Source organism: Dendropsophus ebraccatus, chromosome 3 (assembly GCF_027789765.1).
Source record: "Dendropsophus ebraccatus isolate aDenEbr1 chromosome 3, aDenEbr1.pat, whole genome shotgun sequence".
Classification (NCBI taxonomy): domain Eukaryota; kingdom Metazoa; phylum Chordata; class Amphibia; order Anura; family Hylidae; genus Dendropsophus; species Dendropsophus ebraccatus.
The window spans coordinates 5,201,575-5,229,287 of record NC_091456.1 but is presented as its reverse complement, the minus strand read 5'-3'; the positions used below and the strand labels follow the sequence as shown (position 1 = coordinate 5,229,287).

The 27,713-nt window shown below is 44.2% G+C and overlaps 1 protein-coding gene across 4 annotated transcripts in view; it reads right to left on the bottom strand.

Annotated features, from left to right (window-relative positions):
• TAOK3 (TAO kinase 3) overlaps positions 1-27,713 on the bottom strand; it is a 165,208-nt gene that overhangs the window by 68,193 nt on the left and 69,302 nt on the right. For 3 of the 4 annotated variants that reach the window (XM_069960731.1, XM_069960733.1, XM_069960732.1), the window contains exons 12-14: positions 23,748-23,915; positions 21,527-21,733; positions 14,989-15,123 (exon numbers count right to left, since the gene is read on the bottom strand). In XM_069960731.1, the coding sequence (XP_069816832.1) occupies positions 14,989-15,123; positions 21,527-21,733; positions 23,748-23,915 (510 nt within the window). The remainder of the gene's footprint in view (positions 1-14,988; positions 15,124-21,526; positions 21,734-23,747; positions 23,916-27,713) is intronic. The other variant, XM_069960735.1, reaches the window with a different exon arrangement.

Below are 27,713 nucleotides of genomic sequence, written 5' to 3'. Positions count from 1 at the left end.
ACTTTTCTACACATATGTAATGGGTAAATTTTGCAGTATTCATACCTTATTTTATATCATACGTCATGGTGCTTGCTCCAGTAAAAAGTGATCTCTAATCATCTGTGGATTGTGCTATCTGGGCGGGGCTTCGTGGGCGAAGCACCACTTAGCCCCACCCACATTGCCACTGTAAGCCAGCCCACCTGTGATGTCATCGCCACATAGTCCCCTGGCTTCTGAGCGGCCATTGGTATGGTCCGAACTAGAGCAAATTAGACCTTTAGGCTGGACTGTTCCAATGGGCGCTGAGTAGGCAGGACATATGCAGAGGTGAGGTCACGGAGGGGCAGGTCCATGGTGGAGTCGTGTTAGCACAATCCGCAGATAAGAGATCACTTTTTATTTAAACAAGCACCATGACGTATGATATAAAATAGGATATGAAAACTGCTAAATTTACCCTTTACACCTGTGTAGAGAAGTCATAATGCAAAAAAGGGGGGAAAATGTCACTTTAAAAGGGTAGTTCACCGAAAGTGTTTTCTTACAAAACAACTGGTGCCAGAGATTTTTTTATTTACTTCTAAGTAAGCATCTCCAGTCTTCCAGTACTTATCAGCTGCTGAATGTCCTGCATGAAGTGGTGTATTCTCTCCAGTCTGACACAGCGCTCTCTGCTGCCACCTCTGTCCATGTCAGGAACTGTCCAGAGCAGGAGAGGTTTTCTATGGGGATTTGCTGCTGCTCTGGACAGTTCCTGACATGGACAGAGGGGGCAGCAGAGAGTGCTGTGTCACACTGGAGAGAATACAGGAAAAAGATACAGACGACAGCACATCCAAGGTGAAGAAATGTTCAGTTTTAATCACACCAGTGCGCGACGTTTCGGCTACAAACAGCCTTTTTCAAGGCTGAAAAAGGCTGTTTGTAGCCGAAACGTCACGCACTGGTGTGATTAAAACTGAACATCTCTTCACCTTGGATGTGCTGTCGCCTGTATCTTTTTTCCTGGATTGAATTACCAACTTTGGGGCTGTTGGTGAGACGAGCACCCACCTACATTTTTTCTGAACTGTGCTGTTTTTTTCTTTTGGATACTGGAGAGAATACACCACTTCCTGCAGGACATACAGCAGCTGATAAATAAAAATCTCCAGTCTTCCAGTACTTAACAGTAAATTACAAATTTCTTGCACTTTGATGTGAATTTTTTTTTTTTATGAAGAACCCCTTTAGGTTAGCTTCACACGTACCGTATCGGAGCAGATTTGACTAAATGAATGAACTCAGCATCAAATCCTCACTGTCAAATCTGCTGCGGATCCGCAGCAGAAAATCCGCTGCGTTACGTTATGTGTAAAGCTACCCTTAAAGGGAATCTGCTAGCAGTTTTCACACCACCAAAATGCCATGACTGATAACTAGGCGCTATGGAGACAAGTTTACACATACTCACTGCCAATCACACGGCTAACCTAACAAAATGTAATTGTTCAGTCAATCATTTGCAAACGAGTATTTAAGAATTTTTCTTCACCGGGAAATGTCCCCAGTTCTTGGTTACAACCAGTAAGCCCTAGACTTGTGTGACACAGACACAGAAGCTGCAGAGCTCAGGGAGAACTCTGGTCACCGGCATGGGGAAGGAACGCCTGCAGGACTCTGTTGTATGGAAAAAGTCAATATAGGTTTGAACCTATAATTGTCAGGCGCCAACCGCGCATTGCTACCTGTAATAGTGGTGCGCCGCCGGCGGCTGACGATTTCCAAATTGTATACATTACCTATCCATGGTCCAGGGCTCCACCTGCACTCCTCTTCTCCCCAGGTCCTGCATGCTCCAGTTTCAGAACGGGCAGTGATTGGCTGAGTGGCCTGTCAGCTGAAACAGGCCACTCTGGAGCTGCCGCGCACAGGACCCGGGGAGAAGCACAGCGCAAGAGGAGCCCTGCAGCATGGATAGCTAATAGAGTTTAAGCAAGGGCTACAAGGACATCGGTAACAATGTCCATGAAGCCCTTGTTAAATGATTATCGGGCCGTGTAATAGGACCCTCATCCTCAGTCCGGAGCACCATTAGTAATACTGCCCCGCCCCCATAGTGTTGATCTGGCCCGTCCGCTGTATTGATTATCATTAGAAGGAGCGGGCCGACTCGGCACTGTGGGGGTGGGGCAGTGCTCTGGACCGAGGATTATACTGCTAACAGCACAGGAACAGCACCAAGAAGGAAGGCAAGAGACACCAGCCCCCCTCCTCTCCACACCATGCACAATAAGGGGCATCTAACCTACTGATAGTTCCCTTTTAAGTTGTAGATGTGTTCCTGCTGTTGGGGTAAGGCATCCTGATTTTACTTATACGTTCCACAAACATTTAGTAGCCAGGTACTTCCACCCGGCCCTGAATGCTCATCACTCTCTATACCTCCCGGCAGAAGTGGTCACAGACAGAGCGCAGCGGCTGTAAATGACAACACTGTGCGCTCCTACTGCATTGATCTCAGTTTACAGAGTAGGATTTTACACACAGCAGGTAGAAATCGATTGCTGAAGCATAGCCCTGGCAGCAAAGGGGGCACTGGCACAGTGTATGGAGGTGAACGCCCGCTGTGGGGGGCGGCTCTGCTCTGGTCACCGGGGACAGCCTGTGATCAATGGGCAAGTGGGGTACTCTCACTACAGAAAGAGAGGAGGGGACACTGCTGCAATCGTTATTGAGGCTGACTGATTATACGTCCCAAATACATGAGTGGACGTGCTATGCTCAAGAGGTTACCCAAGGTCATCTAGGGGTTCTTCACATTACCCACCTATACCATGGCTTAATGTTACATGCGGAATAAGACGTTCAATAGGTTTAAGGGAACACTGGCCCACTATCTAGGTGCAAACTTAGACTAGACAATCCATAAATGAGTTATTAGGCTGTTTGCACCAAAAAAAAAAATTACACTCTCCTTAAGTGCCACAGATTTATCAAAGTTTACACCGTCTATTACTTGAAGTCCACCAGAATTTTATACCAGATTCAGGCACTTCCTCCCCCCACCTTTTTAGAAAAATAGACCGTGTCCCATTGTTGCAGAAACTCCGCCCCTTTTTCGTACCCGGTGGGAGTGTGTCTGCAAAAGGGCTGTGGAGTCGGAGCTAGTTTTAGCCGAAGTCGGAAAAAAAATGTACAGACTCCAGCTTTAAAAAAAATTTAGAATTGAGTTTAAAGGGAACCTGTCACCCCCCGTGCCGGGGTGACAGGCTCCCGACCCCCCGTTAGAGCCCCATATACTTACCTAATCCCGCCGGGTCCCACTTCTGGAGGTGGTCGGGTGACGGAGATCTCAGCCGCTGCAGCCCGGCGCGCGCGCGCTGAGAGATGAGTCCAACACCCATAGAGAATGACAGGAGAGTCCAGCGCTCCGTCATTCTCTATGGGCGTTGGACTCATCTCTCAGCGCGCGCGCCGGGCTGCAGCGGCTGAGATCTCCGTCACCTGACCACCTCCAGAAGCGGGACCCGGCGGGATTAGGTAAGTATATGGGGATCTAACGGGGGGTCGGGAGCCTGTCACCCCGGCACGGGGGGTGACAGGTTCCCTTTAATATGAATTCTATACGTTTTGCTCATCAATATATATTATGAGCAACATTCTAATAGGACACTGGCTCTATTAGATAAGGGTGGTCGGGAAATATATAAGTAATAGGACACTGGCCTTATTACATAAGGGTGGTCGGGGAATATATCAGTAATAGGACACTGGCCCGATTACATAAGAGTGGTCGGGAATATATCAGTAATAGGACACTGGCCCTATTACATAAGGGTGGTCGGGGAATATATCAGTAATAGGACACTGGCCCGATTACATAAGAGTGGTCGGGAATATATCAGTAATAGGACACTGGCCCTATTACATAAGGGTGGTCGGGGAATATATCAGTAATAGGACACTGGCCCGATTACATAAGAGTGGTCGGGAATATATCAGTAATAGGACACTGGCCCTATTACATAAGGGTGGTCGGGGAATGTATCAGTAGTAGGACACTGGCCCTATTACATAAGGGTGGTCAGGGAATATATCAGTAATAGGACACTGGGCCTATTAGATAAGGGTGGTCGGGGGAAAGTTGTCGGTCACTATTTGGCAGTTTGTTTCTGAGCTGGAAGGGTCCATTGTGTGTGTGTGTGGGGGGGGGGGGGGAGATCTGTGCTGGTCTCTTCCTGGATGACTGTATATGAGCAGCAGTGTAATATGGAGATATCCTGTGTAATATAGAGGAGGAGGAGAAGACATAAGTAGTGTAGCAGTAACCTCTGTCCTCAGTGTGGTGTTTTTCTTCAGTGTTGTATGGTTGCAGCAGGGTGTGTGTGTGTGTGCGCGTAAGCGCTATGGCTGCAGCAGGCTGTGTGTGTATGCTATGGCTGCAGTAGGCTCTGTGTGTGTGTGTGTGTGCGCGCTATGGCTGCAGCAGGCTGTGTGTGCATGCTATGGCTGCAGCAGGCTGTGTGTGCATGCTATGGCTGCAGCAGGCTGTGTGTGTGTGTGTGTGTGTGTGTGTGTGTGTGTGTGTGTGTGTGTGTGTGTGTGTGTGTGTGTGTGTGTGTGTGTGTGTGTGTGTGTGTGTGTGCGCGCGCGCGCGCTATGGCTGCAGCAGGCTGTGTGTATGTTTGCTATGGCTGCAGCAGGCTGTGTGTGTGTGTGTGTGTGTGTGTGTGTGTGTGTGTGTGTGTGCGTGCGTGCGTGCGTGCGTGCGTGCGTGCGTGCGTGCGTGCGTGCGTGCGTGCGCGCTATGGCTGCAGCAGGCTGTGTGTATGTTTGCTATGGCTGCAGCAGGTTGTGTGTGTGCTATGGTATGCCCCCACACCCACAGTGACCCCTCTATATCACTATGTGTGACCTCTATATTACAGGTATCTGGCATTGTTAGCAGTGTTTCTGTGTGTATGGTGAATATTTAGTTACAAACTAAAAGACCACCTGCTCCGTCTAGTCTAGTTGTGAGTTCAGGACATGGAGGCTGGAGACTGGCTGCATCCACTGCACACACAGGAGAAGCTGCTTTATATCTTTCCTTATTCCCTCAGAAGTCACCCCAGGATGATGTAGGACATTAGGGAGAAACCAGTGTGATAAATAACTCCCCTGGTATACCACCGGCCATTTATGAAGGAGCAGGAGTCGGTCCTGATAAAATTCAGGAGTCGGAGTTGCGGCTTACCGACTCCACAGCCCTGGTCTGCAATGCAGAATGAGGGTATATGCACACTGAGGAATTCTCGCGGATAACTCGCTGTGGATTCCGCCGATTGACTCTCTGTGCCATACACTCCCATTCTATGCTCGGGCAGATTCTGCCATCCACCCAAAGATTTCACATGCAAATTCCTTGGCCTGACAGCAGAATCTGCCCGAGTATAGAATGGAGCCTATGGCACGGGCGGTGGGTAAAGTGGGAGCACGCAAGGGCAAGCCACGGAATCTGCAGCAAGTTATCCACGAGAATTCCTCAGTGTGCATATACCCTAAATGTGGAGGAAAGTCTAGTGCACCACTTTTTCTGTCAAAATTCTGACAAAGACACATTAGTACTTCACATGTTGGGATAAAAAATAAAAGGAATGCATATTTATACTAACACAAATCCACTGTAGGTATGAGCCGGTCATCTTGACCTACAAAGCTAAAGACACCTGTATACAGATGAGCGAGTATCTGACCGCATACATGGTACACAGGACATAGGTGAACTAATGTCTTCTAAAATGCACATTATTTCATGGGTGCAAATGTCCAGAAGACAGGACCAAGTGCAGCAGAATCACCCACCTTCTTGCTCACCCAAACACTACCTCACGCGAGTGCTGCAGCCTCTTCAATACTTACCTTTGCTCAAATCTGCAACGGCCATGCTCTTAGTAGAAGCAATGCAAGCGACTGCAGCAGTGCCCCATCCACTTGTAAGGGACAATGCTGCAACACCCTGCACTGCTGCTACTAATAGCCTGGCAACTTCAGGTACAAGCAAAGGCCGACACTGAAGAGTCTGCAGCACATTAAGTGGCTACATTTAAAGGGGTTGTTACACAAAATTTTTCGTTCAAATCAGCTGGTGCCAGAAAAGTGCAAGAAATTTGTTATTTCTATAAAAAAAAATTCCAGGAGAGGTTTTCTATGGGGATTTGGGGCTGCTCTGAACAGTTCCTGACATGGACAGAGGTGGCAGCAGAGAGCACTGTGTCAGACTGGAGAGAATACACCACTTCCTGCAGGACATACAACAGCTGATAAGTACTGGAAGACTGGAGATTTTTTAATAAAAATAAATGACAAATCTCTGACCCTTTCTGGGACCAGCTGATTTAAAAGAATCGAACAACCCCTTTTTAGTTTTGCCAAAAAGGAAACCAGGTTAGAGTGCATAAGACTATACTTGGATCCACCGCAACAAGTCAGTAAATCAGTTTCCTTACATAAAGCAGCTATGAGATGCATGTAGCAGTGGTGAACACAGCCTATTCCAAGGGGTCACCAAACAAACCACAGTAGTATGGGGGGTAACAAGCACTTTGGAGCTTCAAAATACTTTCCCGCCAGCTGTATACATATGTAACTGTGGCGGCGGTTCTGTAGCATTATATAGTACCGTGACATTTTAACAGGTTAAGCATCACGTAAGGATTCCATTCACTTTCCAGATCATGGCAAACTCGACACATAATCATTGGTCTAAATCGGAGATGGGAAATCTTGGTACTCCAGCTATTGCAGAGCTACAATTCCCATCATGCCTGGACAGCCAAAGCTAAAGGTTTGGCTGTCCAGGCATGATGGGAATTGTAGTTTTGCAACAGCTGGAGGGCCGAAAGTTATTAAACAAAGGTTGCTCTAAATAATACAAAAATGTATCAAGACAAGAGCCATGGGTGACCTGGCAGTCTTCAGGAAACCACTCCAAACCCATGAAGGCCAAGCTAACTGCCCTGCTCTGTTTGGGGCCAATAGATCCCAAACCTGCATTTAAAGCTGCACACAATGGAGGTGACCATGATAAGACAGCTGAGGCACCTGGCATTGGAAAAAAGCTTAAAGTGACTCTGTATCCACAATCTGACCCCCCCCAAACCACTTGTACCATCAGATAGCTGCTTTTAATCCAAGATCTGTCCTGGGGTCCGTTCGGCAGGTGATACAGTTATGGTCCTAAAAACAACTTTTAAGCTTGCAGCCCTGTGCCTAACGGCCGTGGCCTAGAGCGTCTGTGCCCTAACTTTACACCACCCCTCAGTCCCTCCTCCCCGCCCTCTTCATCATTAGAAATGCCACTGACAGGATTTTTCCTATTCCTTTGCAGTGAAACTGCACAGGTGCCTTAACGATCCAGCCCATGTGCAGTATTCACACAGGTTAGGAATAGGAGGCAATCTGCCTGGAGCATTCCTAATGATGAGGAGGGCGGGGAGGAGGGACGGAGAGGGTGTGCCAGCCTAATGCATACACAATCTAGGCCACTCCCGTAGGGCACGGGGCTGCCAGTTTAAAAGCTGTATTTTAGGACAATAACTGCATCACCTGCCGAACGGACAGCAGAACAGATCTTGGATTAAAAGCAGCTATCCAAAGGTACAAGTGGTTTGGGGGGGGGGGGGGGGTTCAGATCGTGGGTACAGTGTCACTTTAAAGGGGAACCATCAGCAGGGTAAACTGATCTAGGTCTCTTATATTCATCCTCAGCTCCGTTCAGGTGGTTAGTCGTTTTGCGCCATGGTCCCGTACGACAGAGTGCCTTTATCGGATAGATTTTGGAAGCCAAAGCCAGGAATGGTTTTGAAAAGAGGAGAAATCTCAGTCTTTCCTTTATGACCTGATCTCTGTTTTTAGTCTGTTCCTGGGTTTGGCTTAAAAAATTTGCCAGATAAATCTGTCTGTGTAAGTGTATCCTTAGGGTCCATTTACACAGATTTAGCTGCCAAAAAGATTTGAAGCCAAAGCCAGGAACAGACTATAAACAGAGATCCGGTCCATAAAAGGAAAGCCTGAGATTTCTCCCATTTTCAAATCCATTCCTGGCTTTGGCTTCAAATCTTTGGCAGTCTTCTGTGTAAATGGACCCTTAGGAGCACCCCCCCAGCAATGATTTAGCCCACCCCCGGCCAACCCACTTCATTGATTTTCATTAGAAAGGGGCAGATTTGCGCTATGGGGGCGGGCAGTGCTCCTAACTGTTCTACGGGACCATGGCGCAAACAACTAACTGCAGCGGAACAGAGAAGAGGAAGAAGGTAAGAGACACCCTATAAGGAGACACCCGTATACATTATATAGTTGGCTGAATCTGCCAGAATGAGCCAGTTTAGCCAAGTTTTATCTAATGTGGATGGTCAGCTTAAAGGGATAGTTCAACTTTTTTTTTTCTTTACAAATCTCTGGCACCAGTTGATTTTAATTTACTTCTATTAATAAAAAAAAAGTCAAGTCTTTCAGTACTTATCAGCTGCTGTATGTCCTGCAGGAAGTGGTGTATTCTCTCCAGTCTGACACAGTGCTCTCTGCTGCCACCTCTGTCCATGTCAGGAACTGTCCAGAGCAGGTGACATTTTCTATGGGGATTTGCTACTGCTCTGGACAGCTCCTGACATGGACAGAGGTGGCAGCAGAGAGCACTGTCAGACTGGAGAGAATACACCACTTCCTGCAGGACAAACAGCAGCTGATAAGGACTGGAGTTTTTTTTTTTTTTAAGAAAAGCAAATTGCAAATCTCTGGCACCAGTTGATTTGAAAGAAAATATTTTTGGGTGAACTACCCCTTTAAGTTCAATGAACAATAGTATCAACATCTGCTATCCGTGCTGCTGACAGTCCGTTCCTCTTTACTTCTATATTTAAAAAAATGGTCCAAAAGATTTTAAAAAAAACAAAAACAAAAAATGCTAAAAAATGCATCTATATGTATATAACTATATGCAATTGCCGACGGTCACAGAGGCGACCATCAGCAAACAAGTCAGAAATCCCTAACACTTGTGATGCAGCCGCCCAGGGATGGAGCTGTCCAGCACCGGTCAGCCACACAATCACCATGGCAGAGCAGAATTTCCGGGGTAGGTATTGCACCTACTTTACACTTCAGCTTAATGGCTGCAGAAGCGTTCTTCCTAAGCCGTGTGATGGAGGGATGAGAGGAGGTTTAGCCTTCCAGGCAATGCAAAAAGAGGGAGCTGTCCAGCACAATTCAGCAACACAATGACTACGGAAGCCATCATTTCCTCAGGAGGTATTGCACCTACTTTACTCCAGATTAACGGCCGCACAAGCATCTTTTACTAAGTCATGTGATGGAGGGATAAGAGTAGGTTTAGCAAAGAGGAAAACATTCTCCCTTCACCATCTGTTAGTGTCCCTCCATACTCTCTTCCCTGGACACTGGAAGGCCGAGGTGTCTCCTGTGCCGGGCGAGAGGTTTCCATTACCACTCAGCGGCTGATCACCATTACCACTCAGCGGCTGATCACCATCTACACTTTGTGAGTGGACTTTGCGGTTTGATAACCTGTTTGAGGAGCGCTTTATCTTACTAATGGATGCATCAGGCTGGATTAGTGAGTCAAAAGATTACTAATGTCATTATATTAGGGGGCGAAAACTCTGAAGAACAGAGCGTGTGGTGTGAACGAACTAGGAGCTGGGGTTCTTCCACCCTTTAGCTCCATAATATACATTTCCTTTATGTTCTGGTTTGTTGAGTGGCTCAAAGGCTTCAAGCGACTCTGTGCCCACAATCTGTCCCCCCCCAAACCACTTGTACCTTGGGATAGCTGCTTTCAATCCAAGATCTGTCCTGGGGTCCGTTCGGCAGGTGATACAGTTATTGTCCTAAAAAACAACTTATAAACTTGCAGCCCTGTGTTAAACGGCCGTGGCCTAGAGTATCTGTGCCCTAACCTTGCACCAGCCCTCCGTCCCTCCTCCCCACCCTCCTGATCATTAGGAATGCCACTGGCAGGATTTTTCCTATTCCTCTGCAGTAAACACTGCACATGGTCCCCCTAATGATGCAGCCCATGTGCCGTGTTCTCACAGGTGATGAATAGGAGAATACCTGCCTGGAGCATTCCTAATGATGAGGGTTGGGGAGGAGGGACAGATGGGTTGTGCCAGCCTAATGCACAGACACTCTAGGTCATGCCAGTTTGACACAGGGCTGCAAGTTTATAAGTTGTTTTTTAGGACAATAACTGCATCACCTGCCGAACGGACCCCAGGACAGATCTTGGATTAAAAGCAGCTATCCGAAGGTACAAGTGGTTTGGGGGGGGGGGGGGGGGTCAAATTGTGGGTACAGAGTCACTTTCAGTTCGGCTCTCTGAAACAAGTGGATTGGTAAGGAGGACTGTGAGAGCTAAGGTCAGACTAGGACCTCAATGCCACGGAAAAGCTCTGGGTGGAGCTGGCCAGGTTATCTAATGATGATGAATGAAGCAGGTTGGAGGGATCAGTGCTATGGGGGTGGGCAGTGCTCCTTATGGGTGCCCCAGTGCTCTTAGCAGACAGTGAAGCACACGACTAACTGCATCGGAACAGCGCTGAGGATGAAGGTAAGAGCCATACCGTCCTCAGCGTCTCTTGTGCAATAGGGACATATCAGCAGGCTAGATTTGTCTCACCTGCTGATAGTTCCCCTTAAAGTGTTTAAAATCTGTGATTTTTTAGGTATTTTTCCCAACAGTGCTGATTTACCAAAATGCAACACCACCAAAATATAGAGAGAGCCCATGAAAGGCCGAGGTCATTCCAACTACTTGGTTTTTAGGGAATACCAGTCAGGAACCCCAATGTGTTTACCTAACTCTGCTTTTGTGTCCATTGTTGCAGACGTTCCCACCTATCTGACAGGTGCCACTGCTTGCAAAGCGGCACAACTACAGAGATCCAATGCACAATACTTGCTGAGCTTTTTAGGATTGCCTATTCAAAGCCCAGAGTGCACTTTCATCTATCCAAACCGGATATCAGACTGGCTGGAGGGGAAACTAGGATCTCTCATCCGACTGAAACCATTCAACAGTTGTATGTTTGGGTCGGTGAATCTCTGTCCTATAATAAGCTAAAGTATGATCTGTATGTGACAGCCCTGTGACAGGTCATTAGAATCAAACGTCTGATACTGAATGTCATTCATAACGGACACGGAACGGTGAGGGGGGTCTAACAGTTTCCTTCTAAAAAAAACTTTTTCCAAACTGATACCTCAGCACAGAACAAATAGCAAAATGTAACCAGGCCAGAACCTGGACATTAAGACGTAACCAATATCTACTAACAAAGAGTGGGTAACCCTGACCTCCAGAGCTCCCATCACAAAGACTTAGCCACATCCATACACCCTGCCCACTATTTCAATGAAAAACTATTAAATTACGCTGAGAGTTGTATATGAAACCAGAGCACTGTCACTATGCATGGACTGTCAATGCAACAAAGCTTACGGTCCATTGTCTCTGCCAGCACCAAACTCTTCTTACTACATTTGCAGTAATTCTTAGGTTTTTTTATTTATTTAATCCTCCCCACCTTTTCCTTTGCCGTTTCCAGCCCTCTCTACTATAGCGCCTCGGTTTTATCTCAAACAGAATGAGACAGGCCAACAAGGGGTCTACATCACAGTCACGAGGGGTCTACATCACAGTCACTAGAGTTCAATACAGAACTTCATAGAATCTGAGAAATTAAAAAAAATATCTCCTCTATAAAGCTCAGACAGTGGCTTACACCACATAGGACCCTGTCACTGTCACAAAACCTTCAAGAACTGGACAATGTAGTAAACATAACACATAATATAATAGAGATAGAGAGATAGATAGATAGATAGATATCTGCTACTGTTAGGTTTGCTAATACCCTGCAGGCACACTTCCCGCCAAAACAGCCACCCCTCCATCCGTCAAAGGCAACCAACATCAGTCGCAGCAATGCAAGTCAACTCCATAGACATAACAATACTGCAGATAAATTACTCATCCATCATCAAAATGTGAACTTTTGGGCCAGATTTTCCTAAATTTTTCCGCTTAAGGTGTATTCACACAGGAGTCATGTCGCAGTTTACAGCAAAATGCAGTTTTTCTACAGATTTGCAGTAGACACAAAGCTTGATGTGAATGTATGCTTAGAGTTAGCATGCTCCATTATAAGTGACTGCTCCACAGACCTTCCATCCTGCAATGCCAGCACTATGCAGGACCCTGGACAGCGCAGCTAGAACTCACATCCTTATTCCCAGGTCTATTCCGTCACACCAATGGGAACATTACATCTCTCTACATCCCTGTTGCCGCCATATGAAAACTGGATAACACAACAAACAAAAAACGACGACAATGCTAAAGCACCTAACACCTTCATCGAGGGACATAGCCATGGCCACCACCAGTAGCTTCTTGGCATTCACCCCAAGGTTACATCAGGGTATGAAGAAACTTCTACATGTAGTAGGGGCACCGGGGAATAAACTCCTGGCAAGACTGGGCCGCCTGGGATTTTTACAGCTATAAAGGAAGAAAAGTGGCCCTATAAAAAATATATCAAAATCTCCCCACAAATCCAGCCGATACTCAGACGTGACATTTCTGGGGACAAAAAGGCCTACACTTGGGTATATCAGCTAAGATAGGAGCAAGCTGGTCTTACTAGTTAGACACAGAGGAAATACATGGTAACAATGTACAGAAACAAAGTAGTAAGTGCCATTCATCTGCCTTCAGCAGGTAAGTGGCAGAGTTCAGCCCGAAGAGCCAGGAATCAGGCCCATAACATGATGGTGGAGCAGAGAGAACTGGGACCGGGTGTTTATAAACATAGGACACGGCCGTTACATACAAACAACATACAGCACGGAGGGATCCTCACCCAGGAGCCGCCGGGAACATTGCAATCAGAGATTTGCTACATTTTGGCGCTTTCGACATGAGTAGGCATGTTACACAAAACCAACTATTGCCTTTCATGTCAGAAAAATGAGGAAAAAATAAAGGAACTGCTGAAGAGTAACTTTGGGGGGATTGCAGTATTGGAACAATTGAAAATGGTTCCTCTCCTAGGATGACCAGGGTGCTATTGCAAAAAAAACAAAAACCACACATATTGCCATCAGTGTAAATGCAGCATGTATATGTGAAGAGCTTTCATGTCAGAGACTGCGAGGGACTCTACAATATGGCATATGCCAGCAGCCTCTGCTACAACCAGCAACAATCCTACAATTGGATTTGTACTCTGGTGCCAGGCAGCCTCGGTACACGTCGACAGAACCTGGCTCTGCCTCTTATCCATGGATGTAGCCATGATGGGAGAAAAGAAAGAAAACACAGTGACTGGGGCTCCGTGTGTATGTGTGTCTCAGTATATATCTGTACATGTGTGCATAGAGAGGTGTGTGTGTGCCTCCATATATATGTGTGTGTACATGTGTGCATAGAGGTGTGTGTGTGTGTGTGTGTGTGTGTGTGTCTCTCTCTCTCTATAATATATATATATATATATATATATATATATATATATATATATATATATCTTTTTTTTCGGTACATGTGCATAGAGATGTGTGTTTCTCTGTACATGTGTGCATAGAGGTCTGTGTGTATATAGATAGATAGATCTGTACATGTATTCATTGAGGTGTGTGTCTCTGTATAGATCTGTACATGTATGTGTGTGTGTCTATAGAATCTGTACATGTGTGCATAGAGATGTGTATGTGTCTCTGTATATATCTATACATGTATGTGTGTGTGTCTATATAGATCTGTACATGTGTATGTGTCTCTGTATATATCTATACATGTGTGTGTCTATATAGATCTGTACATGTGTGCATAGAGATGTGTATGTGTCTCTGTATATATCTGTACATGTATGTGTGTCTATAGAATCTGTACATGTGTGCATAGAGATGTGTATGTGTCTTTGTATATATCTATACATGTATGTGTGTGTGTCTATATAGATCTGTACATGTGTGCATAGAGATGTGTGTGTGTGTGTAAAAGGGGTGTGACGTGCCCCCCCTCTTTTTTGTTGCAAGGACACCCATCTATTTAGGAGGGAATATCTGGAGGATTATGCAATGGATAAGCTCCATAAATATACAGCACATTTTCTGTCTGCAACACAGCTGACCCTGGCACCGAGAAAACGGGGGAGAAAAAAAAAAAAAAAAAAGCAGTGTGGAGAATAAAGCCGTGGTCCTTGTGTCTTCTGACAACACAAACATGTAGGATGCTGCTGCCTGGGTATAGCCCTTCTCCATACAGCAGACACCCACCACCAGCACCCGTCAGCAGCCAGGGAGGGTCAAGCAACGCAAAGCTATAGAGAAAGGTGTAACGGAGAGGGAGGCACAGGTGACATTACAGGAGAGCAGCCCGCACACACACAAAGAGCTCCATCTTCCCGGAGCCATCTCCCTGCCCAGCTTGTATTTAATATTGCAGTATTCTCCGCAGCAGCACACAAGCCATTGCTGCTGCTACATGGAGGAGATTTCTCCCCGCACACACACACGGACACACACACGGACACACACACGGACACACACACGGACACACACACGGACGCCGCTCTATGACAATATGAGGGGATTTTTGTATTCCATGCACAGGGCTAGAATTCCTCCTTTGCAAGCCCTGGTTGCTATGCCAACAAACATTAAAACATGAACGACAGATAGGGGACGGGGGAGGGTAACCAGGAGATGCAAATCTCTTTTTATGGAGGGAGGGGTGATGGGGTTGAGGGTGCCAGGATGAGGTGAGGGGAAGGTGCAGCACAAGACGGTGGGGGGGTACTGGGAGGAGGAGGAGGATGAGGAGTGGGGGGGGGATGGGTGATGGCAGCACTAGCAGCAATGGGAGAACATAGAGCCGGCACTAGCACTGATAGCAGCAACAGCCGCAGCTGCTGTAACGGAGGGGGCGCCCATGGCCGCACCGCCGCGGCTTCTTACCAAAGATGCTGATTTGATTGTAGCGAATCGCTCGCGGGTCCGGTAATGAAGTGCCTGACTTTGCACTGACGGGGTAGGCCGCAGCTCAGGCCTGGGATCCCTGTGGTCCGCCTCATCCCTTATGAATGCATGATCCTGCAGGAAGGGGTGAAAAGCAGGAGAGAGGAGTGTGCGGGGGCCCGGGCTGCGGTACCGCGTCTCTCGTCAGCCCTCCGTCCGCGCCAGCACGGCTCGATCAGATGCATAGTTTAACGTGATTCTTCTTCCCCCACCCTCCCCTCCCGCCCGCCCGCCCCCCCGGCCGTCTCTCCCCACTCTCTCTCTCTCGCTGCCGCTGTCTCACTCCCCGTTGTCCCCCCACCCCCTCCTGTGCTGCTGCTGCTCGGTGATGGCCGCTGTCTCCTCCGCTCTCTGGCCGTGGGTCTCCCGGTGGCGGCGGCGGTGGAGGAGGAGGGGGGTGGGGGGCTCAGTCCCTGCAGATGCCACCGAGCGAGGGGCGAAGGGAGAGACGGCGGCGGCGGCTGCAGCAGCCCATTGCAGCGGGAGCTCGGCGGGGTCAGCTGATCCGTGTGGAGAGACGCCTGTCAGGCTCCGGCAGCAGCAGCAGCAGCAGCTTCCCCCTAGCTCCACAATCCCATCCAGCAGCCGGAGGAGGAGGCAGAGGAGGAGGGGACGGGGAGGGAAGCTGCTGGGAGAGATATTTATTTATATCGCACACGTACACACTCACACACACTGAGTACACGGCTGCAGCAGCTCTCTCTCTCCCTCTCTCTCTGGCACCGGCAGCGCTGCCTCCTCTCTCCCTCCCTCTGTGTCTCCTTTTGTCTTTTAGCGGATTCCGCCGCCGCCGCCGCCGATGATGATGATGATTCCGCCGCCGCCGCTGCTCTATTTTTGGGCTCCGCTCGTGCAGGCTCCGCCCCTTCTGGCTGCAATAGATCTATGGGTTATTTTATAGCAGCTATAGATATAGATGGGGGGGTAGGGGCCCCGTGACCCCGCTCACTTCTAGCACTTTCCAGCCTCGCTGAGGAGGGATCACTACAAGGATTTTAGGGGTTTCTTTTTATTTTTTTCCCTCCTCTCTTTTAAAGGGACAGAACGATCAGTAAATGTCACCCAGCTGGGAGCACCCCCAAAATGGTGGCCATGACACTGACAGGTGCCCCCAGCCCAGGACACCACCCTCTTGTTGGTTGCCCCCACACTAACTCCTCCTTTTCTGTCATCTTAGTTTTGGGGGTCTGACTCTAATTCAAGTTTCTAGAGTTGTAAGGTTGCTGCCCCCCCTGACTACACAGAACTGATCCCACCGATCCCTCCGCTAGTCCCCAACCTGTTCATTCACAATGTGGACATGCAGTATCTATGATTAGCCGCTGCACAGGTACATGTGGGCCAAAGGTTTTAATAAAGGGGTACTCCGCTCACACATAACTTCTAATATGTTGCTGCCCATGGTGAGACTAACAATTCCTTCCATACTTGTTATTATCTATTCAGTCTCCTTCACCCAGTTCTCAGCTGCTGCTTTCTGCTGAAGACACAAAAATCTGTGTGTGAGCTTTTCTGTCTGTCTCCCCCTCCTCCCTTCTGAGATGGCTTATGTAAACAAGTCCCTGGCAAGCTTTATCTGCAACGTTGTAGCTTCTTTGTAATGCTGTGAGGGTTAATCACAGTCAGTTCATCAGCAACTTGACCTCAGATTAACCCTCCCAGCATTACAAAGAAGCTACAATGTTGCAGATAAAGCCTGCCAGGGACTTGTTTACATCAGCCATCTCAGAAAGGAGGAGGGGAGAGAGAAAAACTCACACACAGATTTTTGTATCTTCAGCAGAAAGCAGCAGCTGAGAACTGGGGGAAGGAGACTGAATAGATAATAACAAGTATGGAAGGAATTGTTAGTCTCACCATGGGCAGCAACATATCAAAAGTTTAGTGTGAGCAGAATACCCCTTTAATTATTATTAGAGTAAATGCACACAAGACAGATTTGCTGCAGTCGGATTACAGGATCAACAGGAGCACCCTCCCCCGACTGATCTGTAGATCTGCGCTCTGGATTTGATATCTGCAGAACGTCAGTTTATCTTGTGGATTTGTTGCAGATTTTCCTTCCTGAAATCAATGAGAAAGGAAAAAACACGAAAACTGCCCCAAAATTCCTGAGACATGAGGGGATCTACCTCTGGAGCACCGGCCACAGCAGGAGTCTGCTTGGATCTAGTTATGCCCATAGCGACCAATCACAGCTCAGCTTATATTAAACCTGCGCTTATTGGTCTGATTTTCGGCAGGTTGATAATGTGCGCGATAGTCTGCAGCCAATCCGTCTCCTGTGCATTGCACCCCCAATATACAGCAAAGTGGTATGGTCGGTTAAAGAAAAAACCCCTCTTGCCTCTTTTACATGACCAGCACCAATCCCTCTCCACGGCTCAATCAATGAGGTGGCCAATAAACCAGGGATGGGGAAACTTCAGCCCTCCAACTGTTACAAAACTACAACTCCCATCATGCCTGGACAGCCTGCAACAGCAGGAGGGCCGAAGATTCCCCATCCCTGCCCTAACCAGTGTGCACAACACATCCAATCAGCCAACCAATGGGCTTCTGCTATTGTCAGCTGATTGCTGGTCCTATTACAGAGGCTGATTTCCTAAGAAAACTAAAGGGCCTTAAAGGGGTTCTCCAGCACTACAAAAACATGGACACTTTCTTCCAGAGACAGCACCGCTCTAGTCTCCAGTTTGGGGGCAGGTTCAGTAACTTTGTTCCATTTAAGTGAATGGAGCTTAATTGGAAACCACAACCACACCTGACCTGGAGACAAGAGCGCTGCTGTCTCTGAAAGAAAGTGGCCATGTTTTTGTAGCGCTGGAGAACCCCTTTAAATCCAAGCTATGTTTTATTTCTTTTCTGACAAGTAGTGTCATTTATAGAACATGGCGGTCATATTAGGTCCCTGACAGTCCTCGCCTATCACAGGGGTCACTACACGTGTGTAGTGGTGTCAGTAATACATATACACGTGTGTAGTGGTGTCAGTAATACATATACACGTGTGTAGTGGTGTCAGTAATACATATACACGTGTGTAGTGGTGTCAGTAATACATATACACGTGTGTAGTGGTGTCAGTAATACATATACACGTGTGTAGTGGTGTCAGTAATACATATACACGTGTGTAGTGGTGTCAGTAATACATATACACGTGTGTAGTGGTGTCAGTACAATACATATACACGTGTGTAGTGGTGTCAGTAATACATATACACGTGTGTAGTGGTGTCAGTAATACATATACACGTGTGTAGTGGTGTCAGTACAATACATATACACGTGTGTAGTGGTGTCAGTACAATACATATATACGTGTGTAGTGGTGTCAGTACAATACATATATACGTGTGTAGTGGTGTCAGTACAATACATATATACGTGTGGAGTGGTGTCAGTAATACATATATACGTGTGTAGTGGTGTCAGTAATACATACATATACGTGTGTAGTGGTGTCAGTAATCCATACATACGTGTGTAGTGGTGTCAGTAATACATACATACGTGTGTAGTGGTGTCAGTAATACATACATACGTGTGTAGTGGTGTCAGTAATACATACATACGTGTGTAGTGGTGTCAGTAATACATACATACGTGTGTAGTGGTGTCAGTAATACATATATACGTGTGTAGTGTGTCAGTACAATACATATATACGTGTGTAGTAGTGTCAGTAATACATACATACGTGTGTAGTGGTGTCAGTAATACATATATACGTGTGTAGTGGTGTCCGTACAATACATATACACGTGTGTAGTGGTGTCAGTACAATACATATATACGTGTGTAGTGGTGTCAGTACAATACATATACAGGTGTGTAGTAGTGTCAGTACAATACATATACAGGAGTGTAGTGGTGTCAGTACAATACATATACAGGTGTGTAGTGGTGTCAGTACAATACATATACAGGTGTAGTGGTGTCAGTACAATACATATACAGGTGTAGTGGTGTCAGTACAATACATATACAGGTGTGTAGTGGTGTCAGTACAATACATATACAGGAGTGTAGTAGTGTCAGTACAATACATATACACGTGTGTAGTGGTGTCAGTACAATACATATACAGGTGTGTAGTAGTGTCAGTACAATACATATACACGTGTGTAGTGGTGTCAGTACAATACATATACAGGTGTGTAGTAGTGTCAGTACAATACATATACAGGAGTGTAGTGGTGTCAGTACAATACATATACAGGTGTGTAGTGGTGTCAGTAATACATATACAGGTGTGTAGTGGTGTCGGTACAATACATATACAGGTGTGTAGTAGTGTCAGTACAATACATATACACGTGTGTAGTGGTGTCAGTACAATACATATACACGTGTGTAGTAGTGTCAGTACAATATATATACAGGTGTAGTGGTGTCGGTACAATACATATACGGGTGTAGTAGTGTCAGTACAATACATATACAGGTGTAGTAGTGTCAGTACAATACATATACAGGTGTAGTGGTGTCAGTACAATACATATACGGGTGTAGTAGTGTCAGTACAATACATATACAGGTGTGTAGTGGTGTCGGTACAATACATATACAGGTGTAGTGGTGTCCAAACAACAACGGAATAGACCAGACGATGGACTGGTCTGAATAAGAGGCCATTGTTGTGGTGATGATCTCCCCCATGAATCGCACCATTTAACCAATTGGCAGTGATTTGTCACACAATGTTGTTGTCACAGTTTTGTTCCACCCTTCCTAAAAGGGTTTTGTTGTATCACGTCCACCTCAGTGGCCGTCACTGGGACAATGTGTGACATTTACACTTACAAATGTTCTATGACAATGGAGTCATTGTCACAGCTCTCCTAATGGCTTGCCTACTGGCTATAGGGTTTTGTGTTTTTTTAGCATTAGTTTTCTAATTCTCGTTCCTTTTTGATCACACTTCAAAGGCAATTCCAGCATTTTTTTTTCTTCTTTCGAATCAACTGGTGTCAGAAAGGGCCAGAGACATCGTTCATGTCGGCTGATCATTGTCTATTACACAAGACGATTATTGTACGATAATCGTTTCGTGTAATAGGGCCTTAAAATCTACAGCCGTCCAGTACTTATCAGCTGCTGTATGTCTTGCATATCCATATCTAGGACATACAGCAGCTTATAAGTACTGGAAGACTGGAGATTTTTTAATAAAAGTAAATTACAAATCTATAGAACTTTCTGGCACCAGGTCATCTGAAAGAAAAAAAAAAAAAAACATTTGTTGGCATTGCCCGAGTTTGTGCAGAATCTTTCAGAATAATATTTCTGTATTTAATTTTGGCTTTAATTTGTATTTTAGATTTAACTATTTTCTATGAAGCAGAAATATGAAGCAATGGTGTCCAACCTGTGGCTCACCAGCTGTTGCATCATAAGAGTTGGGAGTTTTTCTGCAGCAGTCGGGGCATGCTGGGCACGGTAGTTCTGCAATAGCTGGTATAAAATGGACACTTTATACCAATGTAGTCTTTGACATCCAAAAATGAAAAGGTTTAACATCATTTTATACACTTGTAGGGGAAAGCAGCACTAAGGTATTGAGAGGGAAAGAAGGGCAGCACTACCATCTCTAAACATACACACACCTCACAGCAAATCATGTAACCAACCTCCTCATCCTCCTCCGGCTGTATGGCAGCAGTAGCCCTGTGGGGCAATATTCATACATGGCAGAACAAGTCTACAACACATTCGCTATGTATCAACTTCCAATACTTTATATTTGCGACATCATAAAAATGTATTTTTATAGGGTTAATATGCAGGAGTGGTATCTGGTCCGGTATGCGATGAGGAGCATAAACAGCATATTATGGCCTTAGGCTAGGTTCACACTACGTTTTTGCATTGGTGTGCATCCATTTGGATCTGTTTTTCCATTATAAAAAAAAAGATCAAAATGCATCCCTTTTTCTAGCACACACAAAAACATGGTTGACCACTTTTTTGTATATGGTAAAAAAGGATGTGTTTGGATCCGTTTTTTCATTGACTTCCATTGTAAAAAAAAGAAAAAAAAAAGAAAAAAAAAAAAAGGATCAAAACGCATGCGCACCAATGCATCTGTTTTTGGTATAAAATGGATGAAGAAAAAAAATGGGTTGCAAAAGTGCAGTATGAACCCAGCCTTAGTACTTAGTAATACAAACATGCTGAAGCATAAAATTGCAGCACATTACTATACGGTCATAGATACACGTGTGCCAAAAGTAGCTAAATGTATACAATAAATAATATTTGGCACATAATATGCTTTCTGCACATAGAAACTTGAGAGAGAAGCCACCCGGCATTTCTTATATTACGTTGTGTTATAATATTTTTGTCTGTTTTATGCTCCTAACACAGACTGTTTGTGCGACACCACATCATGTTACGTGTAAATCTGTTCCTATCCTCTGGGTCTCCCGTTTTCTAAATCTGACATTGCCCAATGAATAGACCGACTTACCTTCTTAGGAACCAAGGAAGAGGTGGAATCGAAAGTGCAGCTGTAACTTTGCATCAAGCTCAGGTCTGGGCTCATGTCATCTATGACTTCTTGCATACTATTTACACTGCTGCTCTGGCTACCCGTACTGACCGACATACTTGGTATGGAATGGTTGCTGCCGAGGCTGTCCATTTTTCTGGTCAAGTTTGTCATATGTTCGCTGTCCTATAGGGGGTAGAAAATGAATGATTTTTAGAATTACAATATATATATATATATATATATATATATATATATATATATATATATATATATATATATATATATATATATATATATATGCTCCATATATAAAACAAAAAAAAACACATTGATTGTACAGGGAACAATCTTGTTTGCTCTACCAGATCTAATAACACTCTATAAAGAAAGAATCAAAGTGCATCCCTTTTTCAAACTTACACAAAAACAGTCAACTATGTTTTTGTACATGGTAAAAAAAAAAAAAAAGGAAAAAAGGATGTGTTTTGATCGGGTTTTTTTTTTATCCATCGTACACAAAACATGGTTGATCACATTTGTGTGTCCATTAAAAAATAAAGGATGCGTTTTGATCCCTTTTTTTAATTATTTAAGTTAATGGAAAAAATGGATGCACACAAATACATCCATTTTTTTTAAAAAATGGATGAAAAAAATGGACTGCAAAAAACTGTGTAAACCCAGTCTAAGGAAGACGGGGGAAAAAAAAAATAAATAAAACATCGGGACAGGCCCATACCAGGTAAATCCCTACATGAATAATTCTGTGCACCATAAAGGATGAAGAGAAATTACACTCCTTGTTGAGAATTTATCTATGCTATGTTCACACAACGTTCTGTTTTTAAAATAACGTCCGTCTATAACGTGCATGATCATTATTTATAGCAGTCATTATCAAACAGCAGCTGTTTTTTTTTTTGTGTTAACATAGCCTGCGAGGGCTTATACCCTGTATTCATTTGTTGAAGAATTAGATGGAATCAGTTTTTTAGGGGCTAAATCTGCAAAGTGTGAATTGTTGTGAATTTTAAGTTGGAGGCCTTACTGACAAATGGCCAAATTTATATCTTTAAATAAAGATGAATTAAAAAAATAAAAATAAAAAATAAATAGTATACACACACACACACACACACACACACAAAAAAAAACAACATTTGCTCATTACAAGGTATCAAAGTTTTAGAAAAAAAGTGACAATGTATACACACACTGAGACGCTGCATAAATAATAAATACATCGGGCAATAGGGAACTTACTGAAAAGAAATTATTCATATTGAAAGGTTAACAGAACTGCAGGAAAGACTAACATTTCCCGTAAAAGTTTACTTTAGAATTAAACACTAAATATAAGGCTCTGTCTGTATTCTGTATGATCAATTCAACGAATCAATGAAGTACCAAAGTACAGTACATAGTAGCACAGCCCACAAGTCTTAGGGCTACTACTGGTGAATACAGTAGTAAGTCTAAGTTCATTTGACATCCCACCTATGTAATGTAATAAGAGTTATACATATAGTAAGATATAAGTGGGCGGTCTGCTAGCTATTCCCCAGAGAGCCCGATCCTTGTACGGTCTGTACTAAAATATCTCATTAAATGGTCAACAGCCTATACTACATAATGGCAGCGAGCCAGGCCCATAAGTAATGTTGTGGCCAATCAATAAGAATGGTGCAAGTATCCTGAACAGAACACTAAACAACGTTACAGGCTGCATGTACATCTGTGACTATGAGGTTTTATTACCTCGGAATTAAAACTATTTTATAATAAAAAGGTAATTTATGCTTCTAAGAAGTTATATCAGCACCAGGTCCCAAATGGGTCTTGTACTGGGTTTTAATTCTGGTTTAGTACAAATGAGGTGTTTTCTCCAGATAAATACTGATAGGAGATAAATGATAGATGGATAGACAGACAGATAGATAGACACGCACACATCCAAATCCAGAAGCAGCAATCCAAATTCTCAGCTTCCCAAAATATGTGGTGCCAGGGACAGGGGGGTTGCTAGTTCTTTATATAAAATAAAGAAATTGCAGCACTGCAAAATGTGAATAAAAAAAATAAAAAAATAAAATTTGATGCATGAGAGAATAAATCACGTGTGTGTTTCATCACATATTTCGGCATGTTGTGATTTTTTGGGATTAGAGCAACATGTATGGAATATATTTTTTTTTACCTCGTCATCTTCCTGAGACTCATTCAGTGGACCATTTCGTGATTCCTGGAAGAGTATTTTTTTCATTTTCCTGTACTGTAAATTGTCCAGCTCCCTCACAGCATCCTTAGTCCTCTGGATCAGATCTATAAGAACTCGTGATGGCCTCTCCCTGCGCACAAAGTCATGCTAGAAGCCAAGAGAAGTACAGGTTACTGATTCAAGAATAAAACTATGGTAACTTACTCGCTTTGATCTAAATATTTATGTGTTTCATTACAACATTATTATATACATATACTTTTTTTAAATCTAAAATTTTACCACTCTCCTATAGACATTACTAAAAACAGTAATTAAAGTATCCTATAGACCTTAATAGGCATTTCACATAATTTTACCTCACAGCCATCAACATCACATGAAAAAAAGAAATATATTCAATCTATATATATATATATATATATATATATATATATATATATATATATATATATATATATTTTTTTTTTTTTAAAGGACAGATACATTTTAACTGAACCTACAAAAAAAAAAAAAAAAAAAGTGTTTCTTTCCAGTTATAAAACATGGTCTGTACTTGTCCATCTTTAATTTATTTAGAAAGCAAAAATCACCATAAAGAATAAAAGTGATCAGAGAGTTTACACGTCTATGCAGGCATTGTCCCCTACACGGTACAGTCACTGTCCCCCTACACGGTACAGTCACTGTCCCCCTACACGGTACAGTCACTGTCCCCCTACACGGTACAGTCACTGTCCCCCTACACGGTACAGTCACTGTCCCCCTACACGGTACAGTCACTGTCCCCCTACACGGTACAGTCACTGTCCCCCTACACGGTACAGTCACTGTCCCCCTACACGGTACAGTCACTGTCCCCCTACACGGTACAGTCACTGTCCCCCTACACGGTACAGTCACTGTCCCCCTACACGTTACAGTCACTGTCCCCCTACACGGTACAGTCACTGTCCCCCTACACGGTACAGTCACTGTCCCCCTACACGGTACAGTCACTGTCTCCTACACGGTACAGTCACTGTCTCCTACACGGTACAGTCACTGTCTCCTACACGGTACAGTCACTGTCTCCTACACGGTACAGTCACTGTCCCCTACACGGTACAGTCACTGCCCCCTACACGGTACAGTCACTGCCCCCTACACGGTACAGTCACTGCCCCCTACACGGTACAGTCACTGCCCCCTACACGGTACAGTCACTGCCCCCTACACGGTACAGTCACTGCCCCCTACACGGTACAGTCACTGCCCCCTACACGGTACAGTCACTGCCCCCTACACGGTACAGTCACTGCCCCCTACACGGTACAGTCACTGTCCCCTACACGGTACAGTCACTGTTTTGTTACATTCTGGGTTATCTGTAATATAGTAAAAGGCCTCATCCCATATCTATAACCAACTACATTTTACTCTCGTGCTCACCACAAATCTAAGGGAAAGGCTCTGGTAATTTTACTAAGAAAATAACTACAAGTTATTGGGGAATCCCATGCCTGCATAGTTTATGTGCTTTCAACTTATGTTAAGGTAATATTGGGGCATTTTGGTACAATATATATATATATTTTTAAACTGAAATATAATTTTAATAAATATCTTTACTAAAATTATAAGGCCTTCTTCACAAAGTGCAGTTTGCCACAGTCTTTCAATTGCAATGGGAATGCATTCAAAAGAGAGGGGGGGGGGGGGGGAAAATACAGTAAGGAAATTTTTTTCATCCTTTGTTCTGGACCTAAACAATAGACAATAGGATAGAGGCCGAATTTACACCGTGCAGTTTTTTTCCCCTCATATGGAAAGCTGCATTTTTTTTCTATAACTAACTATAGTACTATGGTACATAATCTCTAACTGCAATCAGAGGCTAGGCATAATACAAAGATGTATAAAAGAACGTCATGACCAAATAGCTGAACTTCTTTGTTGACAAATAAAATGCGCAGCAAAATGCAGTCTCCAAAAAATATCAAATAGTCCCAGAACCCTGATAGAAAAGCACAAATATGAGTGTGAACACAGTCAGATCTGCAGGATTGGTGTGCCGTGCTCTGCAATAATGTCCCTTACCTGAGGATCCCGGCCTGCACATAAAGCAGTTAGTGTAATAGAAAAGGTCACCCCAATTCATGTACAACATAAAATATAAACTAATCTAAAAGGCTGCGCTACATACAAGGTGTCACCTAAAACCGGAGCCTTTGTTTTTCTCTTAATTTTTTTTTTTTTAGCACAGCCATGTAAAGCAAGGTACAGGTATACATCTAGGTTCACTTTGGGTTAGTGGTAAATTTTGGCCGATATGCAATTTTTTCTCTTTCGAAAAATGGCAATTAAAAAAAAAAGTAAAAAAAAAAATTTAGCATCTTTCACATTTAAAGTTTTCTGTGGTCACCCTGCGGGTTTAATCATATAATGATTTTATTGCCAGCGTCATTATACATGCAGCTATACTACATGTGTCCTTTTTTGTATCTTTGTTGTTTTTTTTTCTACAATTTTATTGTAATGGGGGCTATGGAGATTATATGTGAATTTCAATTTAATTTTTTTTGTACAGGTATTTTTTTTTTTTTTTTACTTTATTTCACTGTCCCATCATGGGGACGTCACTGTGTAATTGCCTGATTACAGGCATATTGCATTGCAGTGTTGATCTGCATTACATTGTAATCTGCCTGTAATAGGCAAAGCTGATCAGACTCGGCCTTATGCTGAGCCTGATCAGCCACCGTAGCTGTGACACACGAGGACTCGGGGAAGCCTCCTGACATTACAGGAACAAATTGGGGCTGTGCAATTGCACTGCACAGGCCCGATGGGGAACGGAGGGAGGATTCTCCCCCCTTCTAGCACAAAATAGGTGCTGCGATCGCACAGATTGCAGCACTTATAGGGTTAACTGCCGAGATCCCTGCTCAGCCCAACTCCATGCAGTTGCAGCGCATACCCAGCTATCAAAGACAGCCAGGTCCTCCATTCCATCCCAGTCACTTACTGGCACGTTTATCTGCTGGAACGGTGTGCAGATTAGGATGTGCCAGTGACAGTACTTAAAGGGGTAGTTCACAAAAAAAAAAAAAAAAAAAAAATCTTTCAAATCAACTGGTGCCAGTGCAAGAGATTTGTAATTTACTTTTATTTGGAAAAAAAAAAATCTCCAGTCTTCCAGTACTTATCAGCCGCTGGATGAACTGCAGGAAGTGGTGTATTCTCTCCAGTCTGACACAGTGCTCTCTGCTGCCACCTCTGTCCATGTCAGGAACTGTCCAGAGCAGCAGCAAATCCCTATAGAAAACCTCTCCTGGTCTGAACAGTTTCTGGCATGGACAGAGGTGGCAGCAGAGAGCACTGACAGACTGGAGAGAATACACTGCAGGACATACAGCAGCTGATAAGTACTGGTAGACTGGAGGTTTTTAAATAGAGGTAAATTTACAAATCTCTGATGGGGGGGGGGGGTACCCCATTAATGTATAAGGCTTGGTTCACATGTTTTTGTATTCTATTACAAAAACTCATGTTCCCCATCATCATTAACACCTTCATGACCGAGGTCTTTGATGCACGGATGTCCGGGCCAAATTAATGCAATTTTCCTCTCCACCTTCTAAGGGCCATAGCACTTTTATTTTTCTACCTACAGGGCTGGTTGAGGTGTCATTTTTTGCGCTATGATCTTTAGTTTTTATTGATATCATAGTGATGTAAGAGAAAAATTTGGATCACTTTTTATAAATTTATTCCTGAAATATAATAAAAAAAAAAAAAAAAAAAAAAAAATCAGCAATCCTGGTGTGTTTTCTTTTTTTTCTGTGTATGTGTGTGTATATAATATATAATATATTTATTTTTATTAATTTTTTTTTACATATTTTTATTTTGGGGGCATTGAGGCATTTAAAACTTTTTTTTTTAAAATACTTTTGCATTACT